This window comes from Talpa occidentalis, unplaced genomic scaffold, assembly GCF_014898055.3.
Source record: "Talpa occidentalis isolate TD23 unplaced genomic scaffold, MPIMG_talOcc4v2.1 talOcc4.5, whole genome shotgun sequence".
Classification (NCBI taxonomy): domain Eukaryota; kingdom Metazoa; phylum Chordata; class Mammalia; order Eulipotyphla; family Talpidae; genus Talpa; species Talpa occidentalis.
The window spans coordinates 66,005,535-66,026,242 of NW_023604861.1; the positions used below are offsets into that span (position 1 = coordinate 66,005,535).

The 20,708-nt window shown below is 39.3% G+C and overlaps 1 protein-coding gene across 3 annotated transcripts in view; it reads left to right on the plus strand.

Annotated features, from left to right (window-relative positions):
• CENPJ (centromere protein J) overlaps positions 1 to 20,708 on the plus strand; it is an 87,079-nt gene that overhangs the window by 25,964 nt on the left and 40,407 nt on the right. For all 3 annotated transcript variants that reach the window (XM_054701338.1, XM_054701337.1, XM_037527381.2), the window contains 2 exons: positions 13,709 to 13,951; positions 16,686 to 16,770. In XM_054701338.1, coding sequence (XP_054557313.1) covers positions 13,709 to 13,951; positions 16,686 to 16,770 — 328 coding nt within the window. The remainder of the gene's footprint in view (positions 1 to 13,708; positions 13,952 to 16,685; positions 16,771 to 20,708) is intronic.

The window sequence follows — 20,708 nt, forward strand, 5'->3', positions numbered from 1 at the left end:
GCCTCTGCACCACCAAGGAGGCCCCCCATACCTTTTGGAATTTGTGTTTTTGCATTTTTTGGATAAATACCAAAGAAATGTAATAGCGGGATCATATCGCAGATCTATTTTTAGTATTTTGAGGGACCTCCATATTGTTTTCCATAGGGGCTGTTCCAGTCTACATTCCCACCAACAGAGGGTTCCTTTTTCTCCATATTTTTGGCAACATTTGTTATTTCTGGTGGTCTTTTTGATATGGAAGTGAGGTGGTGTCTCATTGTGCTTTTAATTTGCATTTTCCTGATAAGTGATGATGAACATTTTTATTTGCCTGTTGGCAATCTGTCTCCTTTGGAAAAGTGCCTGTTTAGCTCTTCTGCCCATTTTTTGATTGGGTTGCTTTGTCAATTTTTAGCAATTAGTTTCTTGTTGCACTTACGATGTGCTTATGTTTTTTCACACTTTATTAGGTTATCTTTTCATTTTGATATACTTTCTTTTGTTGTATAGAAGCTTTTTTAGTTGGATGTAGTTGCATTTGCTTATTTTTGCTTTTGTTTTCCTTGTCTATGGTGCTCCCGTTGGCATCTCCAAAGGCATCCCTGAAGCCAATGTCATGGAGTTATTTTGCCTACTTTTTTTGTGTATTTTATGGTTTCTGGTCTTTCATCCAAATCTTTAACCTATTTTGAGTTAATTTTTGTGTAGGGTGTGAGAGAGTAGTCCTTTTTCTTTTCTTCTTTTTTTTTTCACTTTTGCATTTGACTGTCTAGTTTTCTCAACACCATTTGTTGAAGAGCCTTTCCTTTCTCCGTTGTATACTCTTGGATCCTTTGTAGCAGGTTAATTGACCGTATAAGTGTGAGTTTATTTCAGGGCTCTCAAGTCTATTCCAGTGGTCTGTTCTGTCTGTTTTTATTCCTATACATACTATTGTGATTACTATTAGCTTTGTCATAGCATTTGAAGTATGGGGATATTATATCCCCATTCCCCTTCTGTTGTTGTCAAGATTGCTTTGCCTACTCAGAGTCTTTGGTGATTCCATATAAATTTCAGTAATGTTTGCTTTCTTTGAAGAAGTCCATGAAACTTTGATAGGGATTGCATTCAGTCTATTTGTAGCTTTGGTAAGGTTGCCAGTTTAGCAATGTTAATTTTTCCTATCCATGTGCAGGAAACCTTTCCATTTTCTTGTGTTTTCTGTTTATTTTAAGACTGTTTTCATTGAATGTATCTTTCACCTCCTTTGTTAGGTTTATTCTTAGGCATTTAATACTTTTTGATGCTATAGAATGGAATTGTTTTCTTATTCTTCTACTTATTTGTATACAGGAAGGCAGTAGACTTTTGTCTTTTGATTTTATAACCTGCTGCTTTACTGATTTATTGTTTTAGAGTTTTCTTTGTATGCTCTTATCTGCAAATAGTGAGTTTTATTTTTTCCGCAATTTCGATTCCTTTAATTGCTTTCTCTTGCCTAATTGCATTACCTAGGACTTCCAATACTATGTTGAGAGTGACATGCTTGTCTGTATTTTCTCTTACAGTAAATGTTTTCGGTTTTTTTACCATTGAGTAGGATGTTAGCTGGAATTTCATCATAAATGAATTTTCATGATAAATGAATGCAGAATCTTTTTAACTGCCTTTGCTGCACCTATTCGTATGATTATAGGATTTTTCTCTTATCTTTTGTGGGTATGGAGTAAGAGTAGTCTAGTTTCTTTTTTTGCTAACTCTGTAATATATCCCACTTAGTAATGATGTATGATCCTGCTAAAGCATTGTTGAATTCCATTTGCTAAGATTTTGAGGATTTTTACAATATGAGGAATATTGGTCTGTAGTTTTGTTTTGTTTTTTTTTCTACTGTCCTTGTTTGTTTTTGGTATTGCATAATTTGGCTTCATAAAATGTGTTTGCAAATGTTTTCTTCCTCAGTTTTGGGGAAGAGACTGAGAAGGACATTTATTACTTTGTTTTTGAAGGTTTGGTAGAATTTACTAATGAAGCCATCTGGTCCTGGGATTTTGTTGTTTTAGAGACTTTTTATTACTGTTTCAGTGTCCTTTGTAGGTTGATTTTTTTTTATTTAAAAAATTTTTTTAGATTTTTTTATTTATTTATACAAGAATATGGGGTACAGGTTGGAGGTGCGTAACGGTGAGAGAATTCACCAGAGACAGCAGAGAGCAGAACAGGCAGACAGACAGAAGACACTGCTGAGGGGAGCAGTGGGCGAGACAGGAGAGGTGTGCCCTGCCATGGGGGTTTCTCCCTGGCTGGCTGGGAATCAAACCCACGCTGCAGAGGCTGTGGACAGCTTCACAATGCGGTGCTCAACCCGCTGTGCCACCGGGAAAGCCCTATAGGTTGATTTTTAGAGTGAAATATTTCAGTTCTGCTTTTACTAAAGACTTCCAAAAAAAAGAAAAGAAGGCTGATAATGGATGAGTTAACAAGGCAGGAAGTTGGAAATTTACCACTAATAATTCTGTTAATTTATTTGACCTCTTACATACAAATCTGTTAATTCTGTTTATTTATAATAATTTCTCTAGCCTGTATCATTACTAGGTGTTTAATTCTATTTTTATTATTTTTTTTAATTTTTTATTTTATTATTATTTTTTTTTAATAGAGGCATGTTTTTCTTTATTCATTTGCTTGTTTGTTTGTTTTGTTTATACATGCACTGGGCACAGTCAGAAGCACAGGAGGGTGAGAGAATTCACCAGAGCCAGAGCGGGGAGCAGAGCAGGCAGAAGGACCGAAGTACACTGCTGAGGGGAGCAGCAGGCGGCAGGAGAGGTCTGCGCGCCATGCGGGATCCTCCTCCGGTGGCCGGGGAGCAGCCGGGGATTGAACCGGCGCCGCAGAGGCCGTGGGCAGCTTCGCAACCCAGCGCTCCACCGCTGCGCCACCGGGGAGGCCCTAGGTGTTTAATTCTAAAACTCAAAAACTAATAGACCAAATTTTCAGTCCTATTCATTTCAAAATTAAAAATGAAAATGTTTAGAGGACTGTAGTAGTTAAAAAAAGTACTAATACTTTTCTAACTGTAACTATAAATGTGTAGGAAAAAAGTAGGCATATATATTTGCAAGAGAGGTATGTGCAGAGATTTCCAAGAGAAGACACAAAGACATAAATATAAGAGAAAATAGGTATATTGTACTTCATCAAAATTAAAACTTCAGTTTACTAAATGAAAGATTTAAAAATAACTATCCATTGCTTATAGCTTAAAATGCAAATTAGTCTTCCATATTTTAAATAATTTTTTGTGGAGAGAGATATGTGCCATTAGGTTTTTGTTTTTTTTTCTTATAATTTCTTTTTTTTATTTAAATATTTTATTTTGTATAATTCTTACATCATTTTTCATTTTTGCACAATGTATGCATTTTCATTTTGGTTATATTCCCCATACAATTGCACCCCCCCCCCCTTATTTTGACTCTAGTCCTTCCTTTCCCCGCCCCTCCCTCCCCCACCCCCAGTGTGTCTCTGGTTTATAGTTGCTTGTTGATTTTGATTTTTACTTTGTATTGATTAGTCTTTTTCCTGGTCTCTTATTTAGGTTTTCTAAATTCCTGCTATGAGTGAGACCATCCAGTATTTTTCTTTTTCTTTCTGACTTATTTTGCTGAGCATGATCCCTTCTAGCTCCATCCATGTTGCTGCAAACTGCATGTATTTATCTTTTTTGATTGCTGAGTAATATTCCATTGTGTATATGTACCACATCTTTTTTTTTTTTTTTTTAGAGGCATGTTTTATTTATTTATTTTTATTTATTTGTTTGTTTGTTTTTTTGTTTATACATGCACTGGGTACAGTCAGAAGTGCGGGAGGGTGAGAGAATTCACCAGAGCCAGAGCGGGGAGCAGAGCAGGCAGAAGGACCGAAGTACACTGCTGAGGGGAGTAGTGGGCGGCAGGAAGGTCTGCGCGCCATGTGGGACCCTCCTCCCATGGCCGGGAAGCAGCCGGGGATCGAACTGGTACCACGGAGGCCGCGGGCAGCTTCGCAACCCAGCGCTCAACCGCTGCACCACCTGGGAGGCCCTGTACCACATCTTCTTGATGCAGTCATCTATTTTTGGGCATTTGGGTTGTTTCCATAGCTTAGCTATTGTAAACAGTGCTGCTATAAACATAGGCGTGCAGGTGCCCTTTGGAATTAATGTGTCTGTGTCATTTTGGTAAATACCTAGGAGTGGAATTGCTGGATCATATGGAAGCTCTATGTTTAGTAGGTCAAGAAATCTCCACACGGCTTTCCATAGTGGTTGGACCAGTTTGCACTCCCACCAGCAGTGCAGGAGAGTTCCTTTTTCTCCACATCCTCACCAACATTTGTTGTTGCTAGTTTTTTTAATATGTGCCATTCTCACTGGTGTAAGATGGTAGGTATCTCATTGTAGTTTTGATTTGCATTTCCCTGATTACAAATGATGTTGAACCTTTTTCTTATGCCTGTTGGCCATTTTCATTGTTTCTTCTGAGAAGTTTCTTTTTAGCTCTTCTGCCCATTTTTTGACTGGATTATTTTCTTTGTTTTTGTTGCGTTTCATCAGCTCTTTGTTGATTTTTCTGATCAGTCCTTTATCATTAGTGTTGGGTGCAAAAATGTTCTCCCAGTCGGTGGGGTTTCTTTTTGTTTTGGTTATTGTCTCTTTAGCTGTGCTCTTTAATTTGATGTAGTCCCAGCTGTTTATCTTTGCCTTCACTATAACTGCTTTGGGTGATGTGTCTGTAAAGATGTCTTTGATGTGCATCTCATGTTGTGTTTCGCCTATATTTTCTTCTATGTATTTTATGGTTTCAGGTCTTATGTATAGTTCTTTAATCCATTTTGAGTTGGCTTTTACTGCATTAGGTATTGGAACAAGAACAGACACACAGACCAATGGAATCAAATAGAAAATCCAGAAATAAACCTACAGATTTATGGTCAACTAATCTTTGACAAAGGAGCAAAGAATATGCAATGGAGCAAAGAAAGTTTGTTCAATAAATGGTGCTGGGAAAACTGGGTCGCTACATGCAAAAGAATGAAGCTTAATCACTACCTCACACCATGCACAAAAGCCATTAGGTTTTGATTCGTGTTTGCATATTAAATCTAATATGTTTAATTTTATTTTAAACTGGAGACATCCTGCAGCGGGGAGTGAGGGAGAGGGATCGAAGTGAGGGAGAGAGGAGTACAGGGGACTGTAGTGATGGAGCACAGGTGAATTGGTGAAGAAAATTCTATGGGGACTACACCTGAGGAGGGGTGGGGAAAGCAAACATTGTTTAAAAATGAACAATGATGTGAAATCTATATAAATAAAAAAATTCATATGTTAAATTTTAACGTTCTATTAAAATTTTTATTTCAAAAGGTAATAAATTTCATTCAAGATGTTAAAAAAAAGAAAAAAAAGATATACTCTGTAACCTCTCCCTCTTGTCTTTACCACTAGTACCTAATTCCTCTCTCCAGGGGCAACCTGTGTTACCAGTTTCTTGTGTCTATATAGATAATTTCTCAGCAAATACATATTTAAGTCCTAATTTAAAATAAAAGTTAATGATAGTAGACTTTAATCATTCTATACCTTAACATAGAGTATATTATTATTGAAGAGAATTGCTTTATATGGATATGCCATAATTTATTTAACCAAGCATTTATTTCTGTTCTTTTTTGTGTATAGCAAGTGCTGTTCTGAATAGCCTTGTGTATACATCACTTCTCACGATCATTCTACTTATTCATTCAATAACTCAGTAACAGGGTAGTGAATACCACACAGTCATCCTTGCCCCCATGGGGTTTGCATAGTCATATATAAATTCTTAGAAAGGAAATTTCTTGGTTTAAGGGTATGTGCATTGGTAGATAATGACAGATTATCCTCCATAAATATCATGCCAACACACAACTTTAGTAGAATTTAATGGGGTATTTTTTGTTCTTTGCCTGATAAAGATTAAAAATTGATATTAAACTTAATTGAATATCTTTTAAATAATCTGAATTATAGTTACAAATCTAGCATGGCTCTTTTTTAATACTTCAATACTTTAAGTAGTATTTAGAACATACTCAAATTCAACTGATAGAAAACTTTTCACTAAATTAAAACTTATAGACTATTCTAAAAAAACTGAAAAAGTGTGCTTATCATTTCATTTTTCTTGTTTCTGAATCTGATACGTCACTGTTAGGAAAATCTTATGGTACCTCCAAAGGAAGAAAAAAAAAAACAAACCACCAAAACTTCCTCTCTCTCTTTCTCACCACTCTGGACCTAATTACTTCTTCCAGTGTGATTCTAACCAGAGGCAGACAAGCTTTCTTGTTGTAGTTCTACTTTATGTGAATAACACTAGATTTTACTTTCTTGCAATCTGGTGCTTTTCCTCAAATAATGCATTCTCTTATTCTTTAATCCTGTTCTTCCAGTCTACTAGCCATTAGCTGCATATGGGTATTTAAATTTAAGTTAATTGAAATTAAATAAAACTAAAAATTCAGTTTCTCAGTCAGAATAGCCACCTTTCATGTGCTCAGTAGTCACGTGTGACTGACCCTCTATCACATCCGTTGTCACTGAAAGTTCTGCACAGTGCTGAGATGAGAGGCTCAGTTGGTTAGTTAGCTTCCTCTTCAGGACATGAGGCTAGTTCTTAACTTTGGATCTCATTCTTAAACTCATTTTCTACTCTGTCAGTGTTAAGTATTGCACCCTTTTCTGACTAGGTTGTTCTGTTTGACAGTGATTATTTATTATTTCTTTCTGTTTTTTGGTAAAATACCTTCTTTTTCTGACATTGTAGCTTTTTCATAGTTTCCTATATTTACCTTCTTTTGCTTTACTATGCAAATGTGTATTTTGAAAAAATACATAATGGAAAACAAGCTTGTATTTATTGATACTCTTCTACTTATTAAATCATTAAAAGATTAAAGAGATGGTGTATTTAGTTTTCCTTTATATTATAGTTGTTCTCAGAAATACTAATTCTTTTCTTTTGGGTATTCAACAAATTTATTGATGAGATACTGTTGTAATCACTGGAGAGTTGATGGTAAGTATAACATTTCTGTCCTGGCATTTACATTCACTATGATTGATACATAGCCTTTCACAAATTTGTTAATCTAATTATAAAATATTTCTGACATTCAGGCAGTCCTAACCTGACCAGTAGTAGCATGTCAGTTTCTGTGACCTTTAGTATTGTCATTGCCCTTGAGCTTTTGAAAATATCTTGGCTTTCTCTAATAATTGGCTATTTTGGACTACCTATTTTTTTTTTTTCCTTTCCCTTAACTTATCTCAGATCTGGAACCATCCATTCACTAAGTAACCCTGGTTCTGTTTATGTTCTTCACACTGGAGATTTACCTGCAGATTGATGGGAGACCACTATACTTGCCTTGCTGTTTGGCACCTGTTGTGGAGCACAAGGAAGGGGCTGTCTTCTCAAGTCAGGAGTTCACATTAATGGTTACCTCTTGATAATATACCTTTATTCTAGATTTTACACAATGAGGTTTCACTGACAATTTACACACTGAACTGTAGACCTGGTATTTGTATCTTTGTTCAGCAGATACTTGAGGGCCCTTGATTTTTGAGGCATTGCTCGTGAACTGGCCTCTTAGCTTACTCTGTCCCTGTCTTCCCTTCTGACCCTACCCATTCACTCGATACTTGACAAATCTGGACATTTTCCATTTTCAAATTCCATCAGACAGTAAGTTCTTTGGACTTTTATCTCCTTCATATCTTTTTTATTCTGACCATTTATCTTCCCAACTCTTTTCACATCTGACCTGTATTTCTTTTAGCTTCAGTTTCTGTCTTTCCTCTTTCTTTTCCACTTCTATACTCTTTCTGGTGTCTGCATGACCCTTCTATGTGAAATCCGACATTTTACTCCTCTCAAAATCCTTCAGTTAGTTTCCTCTTGGTATATAATGCAACCCCCTCATCATGTCACACTAGATGATGTTCCTCCTTGCAAATCTGGCATGGTTTCCCTGCGGGGATTGTACTTTAGTAAATTGCAGTCTTATTTTGAACTTTATTTCCTAGCCTTTTGTGAAGCCCATTTAATTTTGCCATTCCCTCTATTACTCTGACTACTAGTAATCTCTCAGTTCCTTAGGGCCTTCAAGTCATTGACGCTTCTCACACTCTAGGTCCCGAAAACCCAGAGTCAATCACTATAGACATTACTTTAAATATGTCCTCTATTCCCTTTTCTCAAGTCATCATATTTTGTTTGGCAAATGTAGATCCCAGGCATTTCCTGCCTATTCAAACACCTAATTTGGCTAGAGAAAAATTTCCTAGGAAACAGGCTCTCTCTAAAGTGTTGAGTATAAACCACAAGTGGGTATGTAGCATTACTATGCTTTTATCCTCCCCTCTTCTGGAGGACCATTCATACTTTGCCCCCTTCCCAAATCTCCCACGCCATGGGTTCACCCTGCCCTGAGGACCCTGCTTTTTACCTGTCTGAGAACTTACCATGGATCCTTTCCTCAGTACTGCCTGTGGACTGTGGGCTCCTTGTCCTCACATGAACTGTCTGTGCTCACATGTAAAGCCCTGCATACATACCTACAGCCTTGCTCCAGCAGGTCTCCCTTCTCTTTTCTACATCATCCATTTGCCTCTCTCCACGGAATTATTCCTTGTACATACTTGCTGTTACCTAAAGAGAAATCTCTTGTGACTGCACACTCCTGTCAGCCCCAGCACCGTTTCTTTGCTCCTTTGCAGTAGAACTCGAAAGTGCGGTTCCTGTCACTATCAGATTTCACCTCCTGTTTTCTTCATGTGCTCAGTTAGGCTTTGTCCACTGTTCTGAGGGTGCACCTTTTGTGGTCACCAGCCCTCTTGTTGGCAGTCCTGGCAACCACATCTGTGTCCTCGTGCTGTGTGACTGTCAGGGCAAGGACTCCTCTTCACTTGTTGTCTTGTGTGACTCTCAGGATACCTGTGCTGTGGGTTTTCTTTTACCTGACTGTTGCCTTCTCTTGCTTCACACAACAGGTAGGAGATTCAGTCCTCCTTTTATCATCTCATCTAGCTGAGTTTAAAGTTATGATTTACATGCTGTAGACTTCCAAACTTTAATCTGGCCTAGCTTGTTCTTTGCCACTGGTCTGGTGTGTGGGCTAGCTGCCAGGCATTGTACCTCCAACTAAATGCCTGATCTTCCTCCTGTAGCCATCCCCATTTTAGGTATAGTCTCCATCTCAGGTGATGGCAGCCCTGTGCTTCCAAGAGCTCAGGCCAGAAGCATCGTCAGTCTCATCTTTCTCTTATACTTCGTGCTATTCTATCAGAAGTCCTACAAGATTTGAGTTGACATCTCTGTTAGTGGACTAGTCAGCCTTATGGCCTTTGCTTTCACCCTTGTCCTTCTGGTTTCTTTTCCATGTGGCAGCCAGTGACCCTTCTGTATAAGGAAGTCCTGTCATGTCCCTGCCCTGCTTATAGACCTCATTTTTCTTTGGCTGAGAACCCCGACCTTGCAGTGGCCTCATGTTCACGTATGCCTTGATGTTCTGTTCTCTTTTCACCTCATCTCCTACTCCTTTCCATTGCTCATTTTGCTCTAGCTTGCTGACCTTTTTGTCTTGAAACTGTGCATGACCTTCTTTCCTGGTGTGTGCTAGTGCTTCTGCTCTTCCCCTGGAAAGAGCCCTGGCTCATTCTTTTCCTCCTTCAGGTGAGAGTTCTGTGAGACCCACCACATTTCATATTCCATTTGCCGTCCCTTCCCACATCAATTCCTCCCACCCACCCTGCCTCCTTTTCCATAGCCTCTGTCATCTCTAACATATGCTTCCTGAGATCTTTGTTTAGTCTTTGTGTTCCAAGGACATATAATAGTACCTGATAGATGATAGATACCTTATAAATATTAGTTGCTAATGAATTTTTGTAACTTTATTGAGGAATAATTGACAAATATAATTGTGTATCTTTAAAGTGTACACGGTGATGGTTTGATAAGGAATGATTACCAAGATCAACAGAATTAACAATTTGTCACTTTATATATATATGTCTGTGTGTATCTGTGTTAAGAAAGGTTAAGATCTACATACAGGGCCTCCCCTGGTGGCTCAGTGGTTGAGTGCTGGGCTGCGAAGCTGCCCGCAGCCTCTACAGCACCGGTTCGATCCCTGGCCACTGGCGAGGATCCCACATGGTGCGCAGACCTCTCCTGACATGCCGCTGCTCCCCTCAGCAGTGTACTTCGTCAGTCTGCCTGTTCCGTTCCCCGCTCTGGTCCTGGTGAATTCTCTCACTCTCCTGTGCTTCTGACTGTACCCAGTGCTTGTATAAATAAATAAATAAAAAAAAAACAAACTACATTCAGCAACTTTCAAATTTATGATTTTTTTTTTCGTAAAGATTTATTTATACAAGCACTGGGTACAGTCAGAAGCGCAGGAGGGTGAGAGAATTCACCAAAACCAGAGGGAACAGCAGAACAGGCAGACTGACAAAGTACACTGCTGAGGGGAGCAGCCGGCGGCAGGAGAGGTCTGCGTGCCATGTGGGACCCTCGCCGGCAGCTGGGGATCGAACTGGCACTGCAGAGGCTGCGGGCAGCTTCGCAACCCAGTGCTCAACCACTGTGCCACCAGGGAGGCCTTGATTCTTATTATTGAGTACAGTCACCATGATGTACATTAGATCCTTGGAACACATTCTATTTATAGCTAAAAGTGAAACAGGAGAAATCCAGGAGAACTGGATTGATCTAGTTGGTGGTTTCTTACTGTTGTGCCAGTGACTGTAAGACATGACTGAAGAGCAGACACACAGTATGAAACAACAATAATATGATGTGTTTACAGAGGTGGGGGAATGTGGGGGGGGGGAGGGAGAGAGAGAGAGAGAGAGAGAGAGAGAGAGAGAGAGAGATTGAGAGATTGAGATTGGAGAGAAAAAGGGAAGAGAGAGAAAGAATTTACAGGCTGGCACATGGCAAATGCTATCTGTCCTATCCCAGGTAGTGTCTGCTGAACAGAAAAAAAGGTCCAGATCTTCTTGGCAAACTGGTGGCTTCTCGACAATAACCCTCCTCATCAACAGTCTAACTGCCAAATCCCAGCAGCTTCACTGCCAATAGCTCCAACCTGCCTCTATTTCCCATTAAGTCCCCTGCTGAGGGGTTGGAGTTGAAGGTGGAGAATGCTCCACCTTCTTTCATCTTTTTGCCTGTGCATGCCACTCACTAGCTTGGAGGTTGCCTCTTGCTGTTCCTTTTAAAATAATTTGTGCCCTTTGACCTACATCACTCCTTTTCCTCTTCCCCAGCCCCTGGCCACCACTGTTCTCTGTTTCTGTGAAGTCAGCTCTTTATTTTTCCTTTCTAAGATTCCACATATAAGTGATACTTTACAGTATTATACAATATTTGTCTGTCTTGGTCGGACTTATTTGTTGTTGATTTCTTAACCTATTTAGATATTTCTGTTACCATTTTAGTATTGAGTGTGCATGATACAAATGCTTACATATTAGAAATTACTCACTCTTTGGTTTTACGCCACAATTTTGCAAGTACAGAAACTGTGTTCAGGGGGTTAATGACCTTGATTTCAAGGTCTAGAACTGGGATTTGAGCCTTGATTTCATCCAAATCCAGAGTCCTTGCTCCCTCTGATATATTACTTCACAGAAAAACCCTTTGAGCCCTACTTTCTTCTTCTGTTACCTAGACCAACAAAGGTTGACTATTGTGAGGCTTACATGATAATAGATGATGTTAAGTTTACATGTATATTAATAATGTGGTTAGCTTTCTTTCTTAGTCTTAGATGTGTTTCTCCTTTCCTTAGGTTTCAGTCACTCTTCATAACTTTCAAATATATTTTGTATATGTGGTAACCTCTCTTTAGTTCTGACATCAGTCTTGTTTCATTTTTTAAAATTTTTTTTACATCATTGTTTATTTTTAAACAATATTTGCTCCCCCCCACCCTCTCAGGTGTAGTCCCTATAGTTTCTTTCACCAGTGCATCTGTGCACCATCACCTGTGCTCCTCCCTCTCTCTCTCCCTCTGATCCCTCTCCCTCCTCCTCCCCTGCAGTGTGTCTCTGATTTATAATTGTCTGTTTTTCCTTTGTTGTGTTTTGTACTGTTATTTTTTTACACTGGTATCTTATTGGGTTCCCCAATTCCTGCTGTAAGTGAAACCATCCGATATTTTTCTTTTTTCCTTCTGGCTTATTTCACTGAGCATAATTCCTTCTAGTTCCATCCACGTTGTGGTGAATGGCATGAGTTTATCTTTTTTGATTGCTGAATAATATTTCATTGTGTGTATATATATATATACACCACATCTTCTTGGTCCAGTCATCTATTTTTGGACATTTGGTACACCACATTTTCTTGATCCAGTCATCTATTTTGGGGCATTTGGGTTGTTTCCAGGTTTTACCTATTGTAAATAGTGCTGCAGACCTCTGCTGCATGCCCGCTGCTCCCCTCAGCAGTGTATTTTGTTGGTCTGCCTATTCTATTCCCCGCTCTGGCTCTGGGGAATTCTCTCACCCTCCTGCGCTTCTGACTATACCCAGTGCTTGTATAAATAAATAAATAAATCTTTAAAATAAAAAAAGCAACAGTGCTGCAGTAAACATAGGTGTACAGGGGTTCTTTTTTTGTTTTTATATAGAGGCATGTTTTCTTTCTTTCTTTCTTTCTTTATTTGTTTGTTTGTTTTGTTTATACAAGCACTGGGTACAGTCAGAAGCGCGGGAGGGTGAGAGAATTCACCAGAGCCAGAGTGGGGAGCAGAGCAGGCAGAAGGACCGAAGGACACTGCTGAGGGGAGCAGCGGGCGGCAGGAGAGGTCTGCGCGCCATGTGGGACCCTCCTCCGGTGGCCGGGGAGCAGCCGGGAATCGAACCGGCGCCGCAGAGGCTGCGGGCAGCTACCCAACCCAGCGTTCAACCACTGCGCCACCGGGGAGGCCCTACAGGGGTTCTTTTGAATTAATGTTTTTGTGTCCTTTGGTTAGATGCCTAGTAGTGGAATTGCCAGGTCATATGGTAGCTCCATTTTTAGTGGGTTGAGGAACCTTCAGACAGCTTTCCATAGTGGTTGGACCAGTTTGCAGTCCCACTAGCAATCTGACATCAGTCTTGATGTACAGTTGGAAATTGCTTCTAGACATTTGCAGGAATTTTTTTCATTGTGTCATTTAATCCATTTGAAAACATCCATTTTATTTTCTTAAAAAACCCATTTCTTCTCATGAATTACAAATGAATCAATTTTCAGGGCAGGCAATTTTGATTTTGAACCTTTTATTCTCCCCTTTACCTCTACTCTTATTTCAATTACTAATTCCTATTAATATTTTCTTCACCTAAATAGACCTCATTTATCTTTCAATTAGTATATTATTTAAATCTTTATTATAGTGTTATTGCCTAAGTGTTATTTCTAAGTGGTTTCAGTCTCCTTTTTCTCCCTATTTCTGGAATGAATTCTGTTAATGGTGTGGGATAGTCTAGTCTCAACTCCTGTTCCCTTTCCTGAAAAGCCTAATGTTATTGAAACATGATTGACTAAACCTTCTCTTTTCTGCATTCTATGTTAAGCTGTTTTGTTGCTCTGTCTCTTCTGTTGCACTGTTTTCATTCTAGTAATTTTCCTTGTTTGTTTTTTGAGAGGCTTTGAAACAACAGATAACAGACTTACAGGAAGATTTGAAAAGAAAGGAAGCAAAATGGTCAAGTACACATGGTCGTCTTAGAAGTCAGATAGAAATGTTGGTCAAAGAGAACACAGACCTCCGAGAAGAAATTAAAATGATGGAAAGATTCCGGCTAGATGCCTGGAAGAAAGCAGAAGCAACTGAGAGCAACACCAAGTTGGGTCAGTGCGTGACTACCATGAAAAAAGATGGGTCCATGGTAGGTTTGCAGTCTGGTTGGTTTTGTCACATCAGGTGGAATTGTTAAATATTTGAACGGTCAAATTTGTAGAGACAGCGTAGAAGTGTGATTGTTTGGGCTCTAGGGAGGGAATAATGAGGAACTGCTGGTTAATAGAGTTTCTGTTTTGCAAGATGAAAAGAGTTGTAGAGATGCATGGTGGTCATGGTTGTATGACAGTGTAAATGTACTTAATACCACTGGACTATACACTTAAAAAATGGTTAAGGTTGTAAATTTTATTATAAAGTTATTTAAGTTTCAGGTGTGCAAAACAACATTGGTGTAAGCTACGTTAAGTGTATGGCTAAGTATCCAATATGATCTTTCACCTTATATAGATCCCAATTACCTGTTTGCCTACCTAAGTGCCTTTTATTGGGCAGTTCTTGGCCACACTGCTGTCAGAGAACTTGGAGTAACACTCTGCCCTTGGATATGGGCAGGAAGTTCATCACCCTGAAAAAAATGAAACAAGAACTAAAGGAGATCGTGTTGCTAGAGCCTGTAGATTAAAAAGAGTGCCTTTTATTGGCGCTTAGATTATTTCCATAATTTTGCTGTTGAAAGTAGTGCTACAATGAACATAGAAGTACATATATTCAAATTAGTGTTTTTGCATTCCTTGGGTCTAGAGGTGGAATTGTGGATGGTATGGTAGATCTACTTTTAGTATTTTGAGGAATTTTATACAGCTTTCCATAGCATCTGGGCAAGTCTATTCCTACCAGCAGTATACAGAGGGTCCTTTTTCTCCACATCCTCCTCAGCATTTCTAACACTGTTATTTCTTCTCTTTTGGTTTATAGCCATTCCCACAGGTGGTTCATTGTGGTTTTAATTTGTATTTCCCTAATAATAAGAAACGATTAACATTTTTTTCATGTGCCTGTTGACCATCTGATTGTCTTGTTTGGAGGCATGTCTCTTCATGGCCCTCTTCCCATCTAAAAGAAAAAAAAGACTGATGGGACATGAGAGAATGAGGGGAAGGTTCAGAGTTTAACAGCTTTGTGGAGGAGTTTTGCAGTAAATGTATTTTGTTTTTAAGATTAGAACAAGTGTTTATGTTTTGGTAGGACTAATTCTGTAGAAGGAAAATATTGAGACAGGAAAATACAGTAGTATTCCTGAAGCACTGTTCCTAAGTAAGAGAAGATGAGATTTAGGGAATGAACAGAGAGACTCATCTGGGCCAGGAGCATGGACAGTTATGCTGAGTCATAGAGGGCTGAGGTTTGGACCCAGGATGAGAGGTGTGGTAGAGGAGCTGGTAGGAAGTACCTGTCTAATACTTAAACTCGGAGAAGCACAGTTAATAGCTGAGAGTGAGGTGGAGAAGGAGTTTTAGGAGATGGGAGAAAGTGTGAAACAGACAACTGAAAGTGGAGTGCAAAGGGAGTAAAGTATAGTCTGATTCCTGGATTGCATGAGGCCCGCTTAGAAATTGTGTATTTCAAGTAAGAATTGTTTGTAATTTTTCTCCTATTCACATGTTGGTTGTAGGGTGGCAGGTTACTTTTTTAAAAGGAGTGTGGTCAGTCCAGGTGAAAGCCACAAGGTGAGAGAGGGGCACAGAAGTATATATAACAAGAGTAACTGCAATGTACCATGAGTTTAATCTGCATAAGAAGAGCATATGATGACAAGGTTTTGAGGGACATGGGAAACATATATGGGTTGATGAATTGAAGGACCCTGCAGGTTATAGGCATTGTTGGAGTTAGGGTATTAGAGGAATAATTTGGAAGGCTAGAACACGGTAGTCAGAAAGTGAAATTTTCCCCTCTTCTCCAAATATTTTGTTGTGAAATCTTCCTTAAGAGAAATTTGAAAGAATAGTATGAGAAACACCTGGATACCCACCTAGACTCAATCACTGTTAATATTTTGCCATCTTTGTATATGTGTATTTTGCTGAATTATTTGATGGTAATTGCAGAAGTCATTGCATCACACTCCTAAATACTTTTGCATTTTATTAAATGGCATTGGCTTTTTGAAGAAATCAAACTATTTTGTAGAATGCCCCACATTCTGGGTTTGAATGCTTTGAAATTGAAATTTTTACAGATATCAATAATTGCAGGTATCATTTGTCAAGTTCTACTTGACAGGTTCATCAATGACAAGTTCTAGAGTTTGCCCACTGAAGTGCATGGCTGAGGTAGGTAGGCTAGAGTACAAATTGGAGGGAGAGTAAAGAGGTCAAGAAACAAGCTAAGGCATTTGGACTATTATTTCTTGGCAAGGAGGGTAGATGATGGGTGAACACAGAAGTGAGACTCAGAGTCGGTTGGTAAGGGAGACCAGGGTTTGAGCCTTCATGGCAAGGGTGAATAGACTTTCATTCTCAAAAGAGACATTGGTGAGCAGTGGTAAGCTTCGACTCAGAGTGGTAGAGGAAGACTTTGAGGCAGGTGTTCATAGAAGAGGTTAAGATGAAGACCTTTGATAAGAGTTCTTGCCCCTCAGACTGATGATGACAGTCACAGAGACTATTTTCTGTTGTGCCCTCACTTGAAGAAGAATATATTTCCAAAGGGATGAGTGTGTGTAGTTTATTCTTAGATAATAGGTTATTAATTCTGACATATAAATAAATATATCAGTGTAGAACAACTATTGTCATTACAGATTGAGTTCTGTTAGCTTCATTAATTGTAGTAGTATGTAGACTAACACTTATTTTATTTTCAAAATTATACTATAGAATTCATCAGTTCGATTTCAAAAGAATCAAATTTCTTCAGGAGCCCAGGCAGAAAAGAACAAGAAAAACCATTTGCCAACACAAGGTAAGAAGGTGCATGGTCTTTTTATAAAATAGTTCAGGGATATAAAGAATAGAGGACTTGCGTCCAATTTAAGAAATAAGATGTCATAAATATAATTGAAGCTCCTGTGTATATACCTCTTCCAGTTAATTTCCACCCAGATAGCATTCTTATCCTTGTTTTTCATTCTTTTTACTATATTGTGTCCATAAATCAATATACTATTGTTTCATAGTCTATATATTCCTCTTTAGTTTGCTTTTTTCTCTGTATGTTTGAGATTTACTCACATTAATACATGTAAACTGTGGTTTATTGATTGTACTATCTATACAAATTCCATGTATATTTGCCATAGTTAAGTTTTCCTGTCATTGGTCATTCACATTTGTCACAAGAATGAATAGGACTGCAGAACATGTTGGAATTTCTTTAGAATGCGTATCAGGAGTAGGATGCTGGGTCACATCAGATTTGTGCAACTTCTGGAGGTTTCCCCTTTATTCTGCAAAATGATTTTACCAGTTTTTTTTTTTTTTTTTAACTATCAACAGAATGTGCTCTTTGTGTTTGCCAATACTATCAAATATTGTTATGACTTTAAAATTTTGGCCAATCAGATGGGACAGTGTGTCTTATGTTTACTTGTTTTTCAATTAAATGGTTTTTAAACTAAAATATATTTGAGAATTGGAAAAAGATAGTGGCTGCATGAGGATGCAGGTTCACTATCTGCTTGTACTCTTGGCTCCAGCACAGTACAGCAGGGCCAATAGCTACTGAAGGTGAGATGGAGGGTTGCAGAGTGCCCTGGGAGTTACATCTTTAGGAGGAAGGTCCTACTCCAGCTGTTGGCTGCCCTGGGAGGCCAGGGTCTGGCTGTCAGCTTGTGAACACAGTTTCTAGGTGCTGACCGAAGGACTCTGCTCATTGATCTCTAACAACAACATGGACTAGTCTGCCCTGGCCCCAGTGCCTCCTGCTGCATTCAACTACCAGCTATGTGAGGGATGGCTGGGCAGCACACTGACCTCCAACTGTCAGTGGAGAAAGCCATGTCAACCTCTAGTCTCTGGTTACCAGATGCAGGAGCATAGCCTCCAGCCGCCAGCTTCATGAATAAGAACTGAGGCACTCCTGGTCCTCACTTGTTAGCGGGGAGAGACCAATTGCCATATGCCAGCCATCAACTTAGTGAGCTGGGACTGGGCCCCTCATAACCTTCCAGCCACCAGCTGTGGGAACTGGACTGCTAGCGGAAAACCAGTGACATGACTTGGGTCTGTCTGGTTGCAGTTCATAGAGACACAGATCTGAGAGTCTTACTGGAGGGTAGCAATGGGATTGATTATCATTTATTTATTTATTTAAATATTTATTTATTTTTATACAAGAGGTGGGGTATAGGCCAGCAGTGTGGGAGGGGGATAGAATTCACCAGAGACAGAGTGGGAAACAGAACAGGCGGATTGACTGAAATACACTGCTGAGGGGAGTAGTTGGTGAGTCAGGAGAGGTCTGCTGCACCATGTGGGTCAGCTCTCAGGCTGGGGATCGAACTTGTGCTGCAGTGGCTGTGGATAGCTTCATAGTGCTGTGTCTTAACCCCTTGCGCCACCAGGGAGGCCCCTTTTTATTCTTTCTTGACTTCATTAAAAAAAATTTTATTAAATATATATTTTACTTCTTTGTTCTTAAAATTTTTTTATTATATATGTATATTTTACATCATTGTTCTTTTTGTACAGTGATTTCTCCTCTCAGGTGTTATTCCCATTAAAATTCCCACCTACCAAGTCACCTGTGAATCACAACCATAGTCTTATGCTCTTTCCTGCCCTGTTTTGATCCCTCTCCCTGCCCCTCTCCAGCTATATGTCTCCAATTTAGAGTTTACCTGCTAGTTTTGTCTTTTTTTTTCACTACCCCTTGTTTGGATTCCCTACATGCCTCCTATAAGTGAAACTATCTGATCTATTTCTTTCTGACATATCACTGAGCATAATCCTTTCTAGCTCCATAAATATTGCTGCAAATGGCATGAGTTTCTCTCTTTTGATTGCTGAATGGTATCCATTGTGTGTGTGTGTGTGTTTGTGTATCACATCTTCTTGATCCAGTCATGTTTTTGGACATTTAAGTTGTTTCCATGTCTTAGCTATTATAAATAGTGCTGCAATGAACATAGGAGTGAAGGTTTCCTTTTCAATTAATGTTTTTGTGTCCTTTGGATAGATTGCTAAGAGTGGAGTTTCTGGATCATAGGTTATATCCATTTTTAGTAGTTTGAAGGTCCTCCACACAGCTTTCCATAGTGGTTGGACCAGTTTCAACTTCTACCAGCAATATAAAAGGTTTCTTTTTCTCCACATCCTTGCCAGCATTTGTTGTTAGTTTTTTTAATGTTGGACATTCTTATTGGTATGAGGTGATACCTCATTGTGGTTTTGATTTGCATTTTCCTGATTAGCACTTCTGCCTGCTTTTTGACTAGATTCTTTACTTTGTTTTGTTGTGTAAGCTCTTTGCAGATCTTTGTTATTAGTCCCCTAATCAGTTGTGTGGGATGTAAATGTTTTTTCCCAGTCTGTAGGATGTTTCTTCATCATGGTTATTATTTTTTTTACTGTGCAGGAGCTCTTTAGTTTGATGTATTCTCAGCTGTTTATCTTTTCTTTCATTTTCTTTGCTTTGGAGGATGAGTCTTTAAAGATGTTTTGAGATTTATGTCATGGAGTGTTTTGCCTGTGTTTTCTTATATATATATTGTATGATTACAGATCTTTTATCCATTTTGAGTTGGGTTTGTGTGTGGTGTGAGGTAGTATTCCAATTTCATTCTTTTGTATGTAGTGGTCCATTTTCCCCAGCACTGTTTATTGAAGAGACTGTCCTACTTTCAGTGTATATATTCTTTGTTCCTTTTTTCCCCAGTGAGTTACCAAATTTATTTTTTTATATTAAATTTTTTTTACATCATTGTTCATTTTTATTATTTTATTTTATTTTTTAAAAGATTTATTTATTTATTTATACAAGAACCGGGATACAGGCCTGTCCCGGCCTGCGGGATTCAGAGGCACGGAAAGAGAAGGGCTGAGGATTGAAATGAGGGGCTTGACAACTTGACGCTAGCGTTTGCTTCTTTATTTTTCCTTTTTCCTTTTCCTACTTTTACATATCTTTCTTTTCCTTGACTTTCTTACTTCCCTGGCCTTCTCTCTGCTCCTCTCGCAGTAACTCTCCTCTCTCGTGGTTCTCCTCTTAAATCTCTTTTCTTCTTCCCCCTCTCTCTCCCACGTTCTCCTCTTATACCCTCGTAGCTCCTCCCCCCATACCTCCCAGTCTCATGTGCTTTACAGGAAAAACCTGTGGTTCTCCAAAGGCGAAATGGTAAAGCGAACTCATGGCACGCATATGCAACATGGCACATACTCCGGACGGCTCCGGACATCTCCCCATTTTTTCTTTTAAATGAGACACCTGGCCTGTCTTAGGTTGGCATATCCCATAACCAGCCTTACCGTCATCGCTAATCCGGCGCACTTGGTCCGGACCGCTGTCTTAGGTTGGTCTGGACGGGCTACGCCCTTACCCGTCTTTGGCTCACAGGTTCTCTAAGACTAAGGTGACCCATCCAGGTGCCACTGGGGAGTCCTGGTCAAGTACCATGGTGCCAAGTACTTGCCTGATCGCAATAGCACAATAGCTCTTTGTTTCGCCTCCGTAGCCGACGGAGAAACCATACACTGAAAGCACAAACAGTCAGGAGCTAAGGCTACCACCCTGCCCCAAGCTTACAACTCTGAGAGGAGTCCTCTAAACTAGGCAATGAGACCCTCACCCGTAACAGGGGTAACGCAAATAAAACTGTACAGGGTTACAAGGTATGTGAGCAATTAACAAAATTGTGTCTATCCCTTTTTACATTAGCTAACTGCTGACCAAGCATAAAAAGT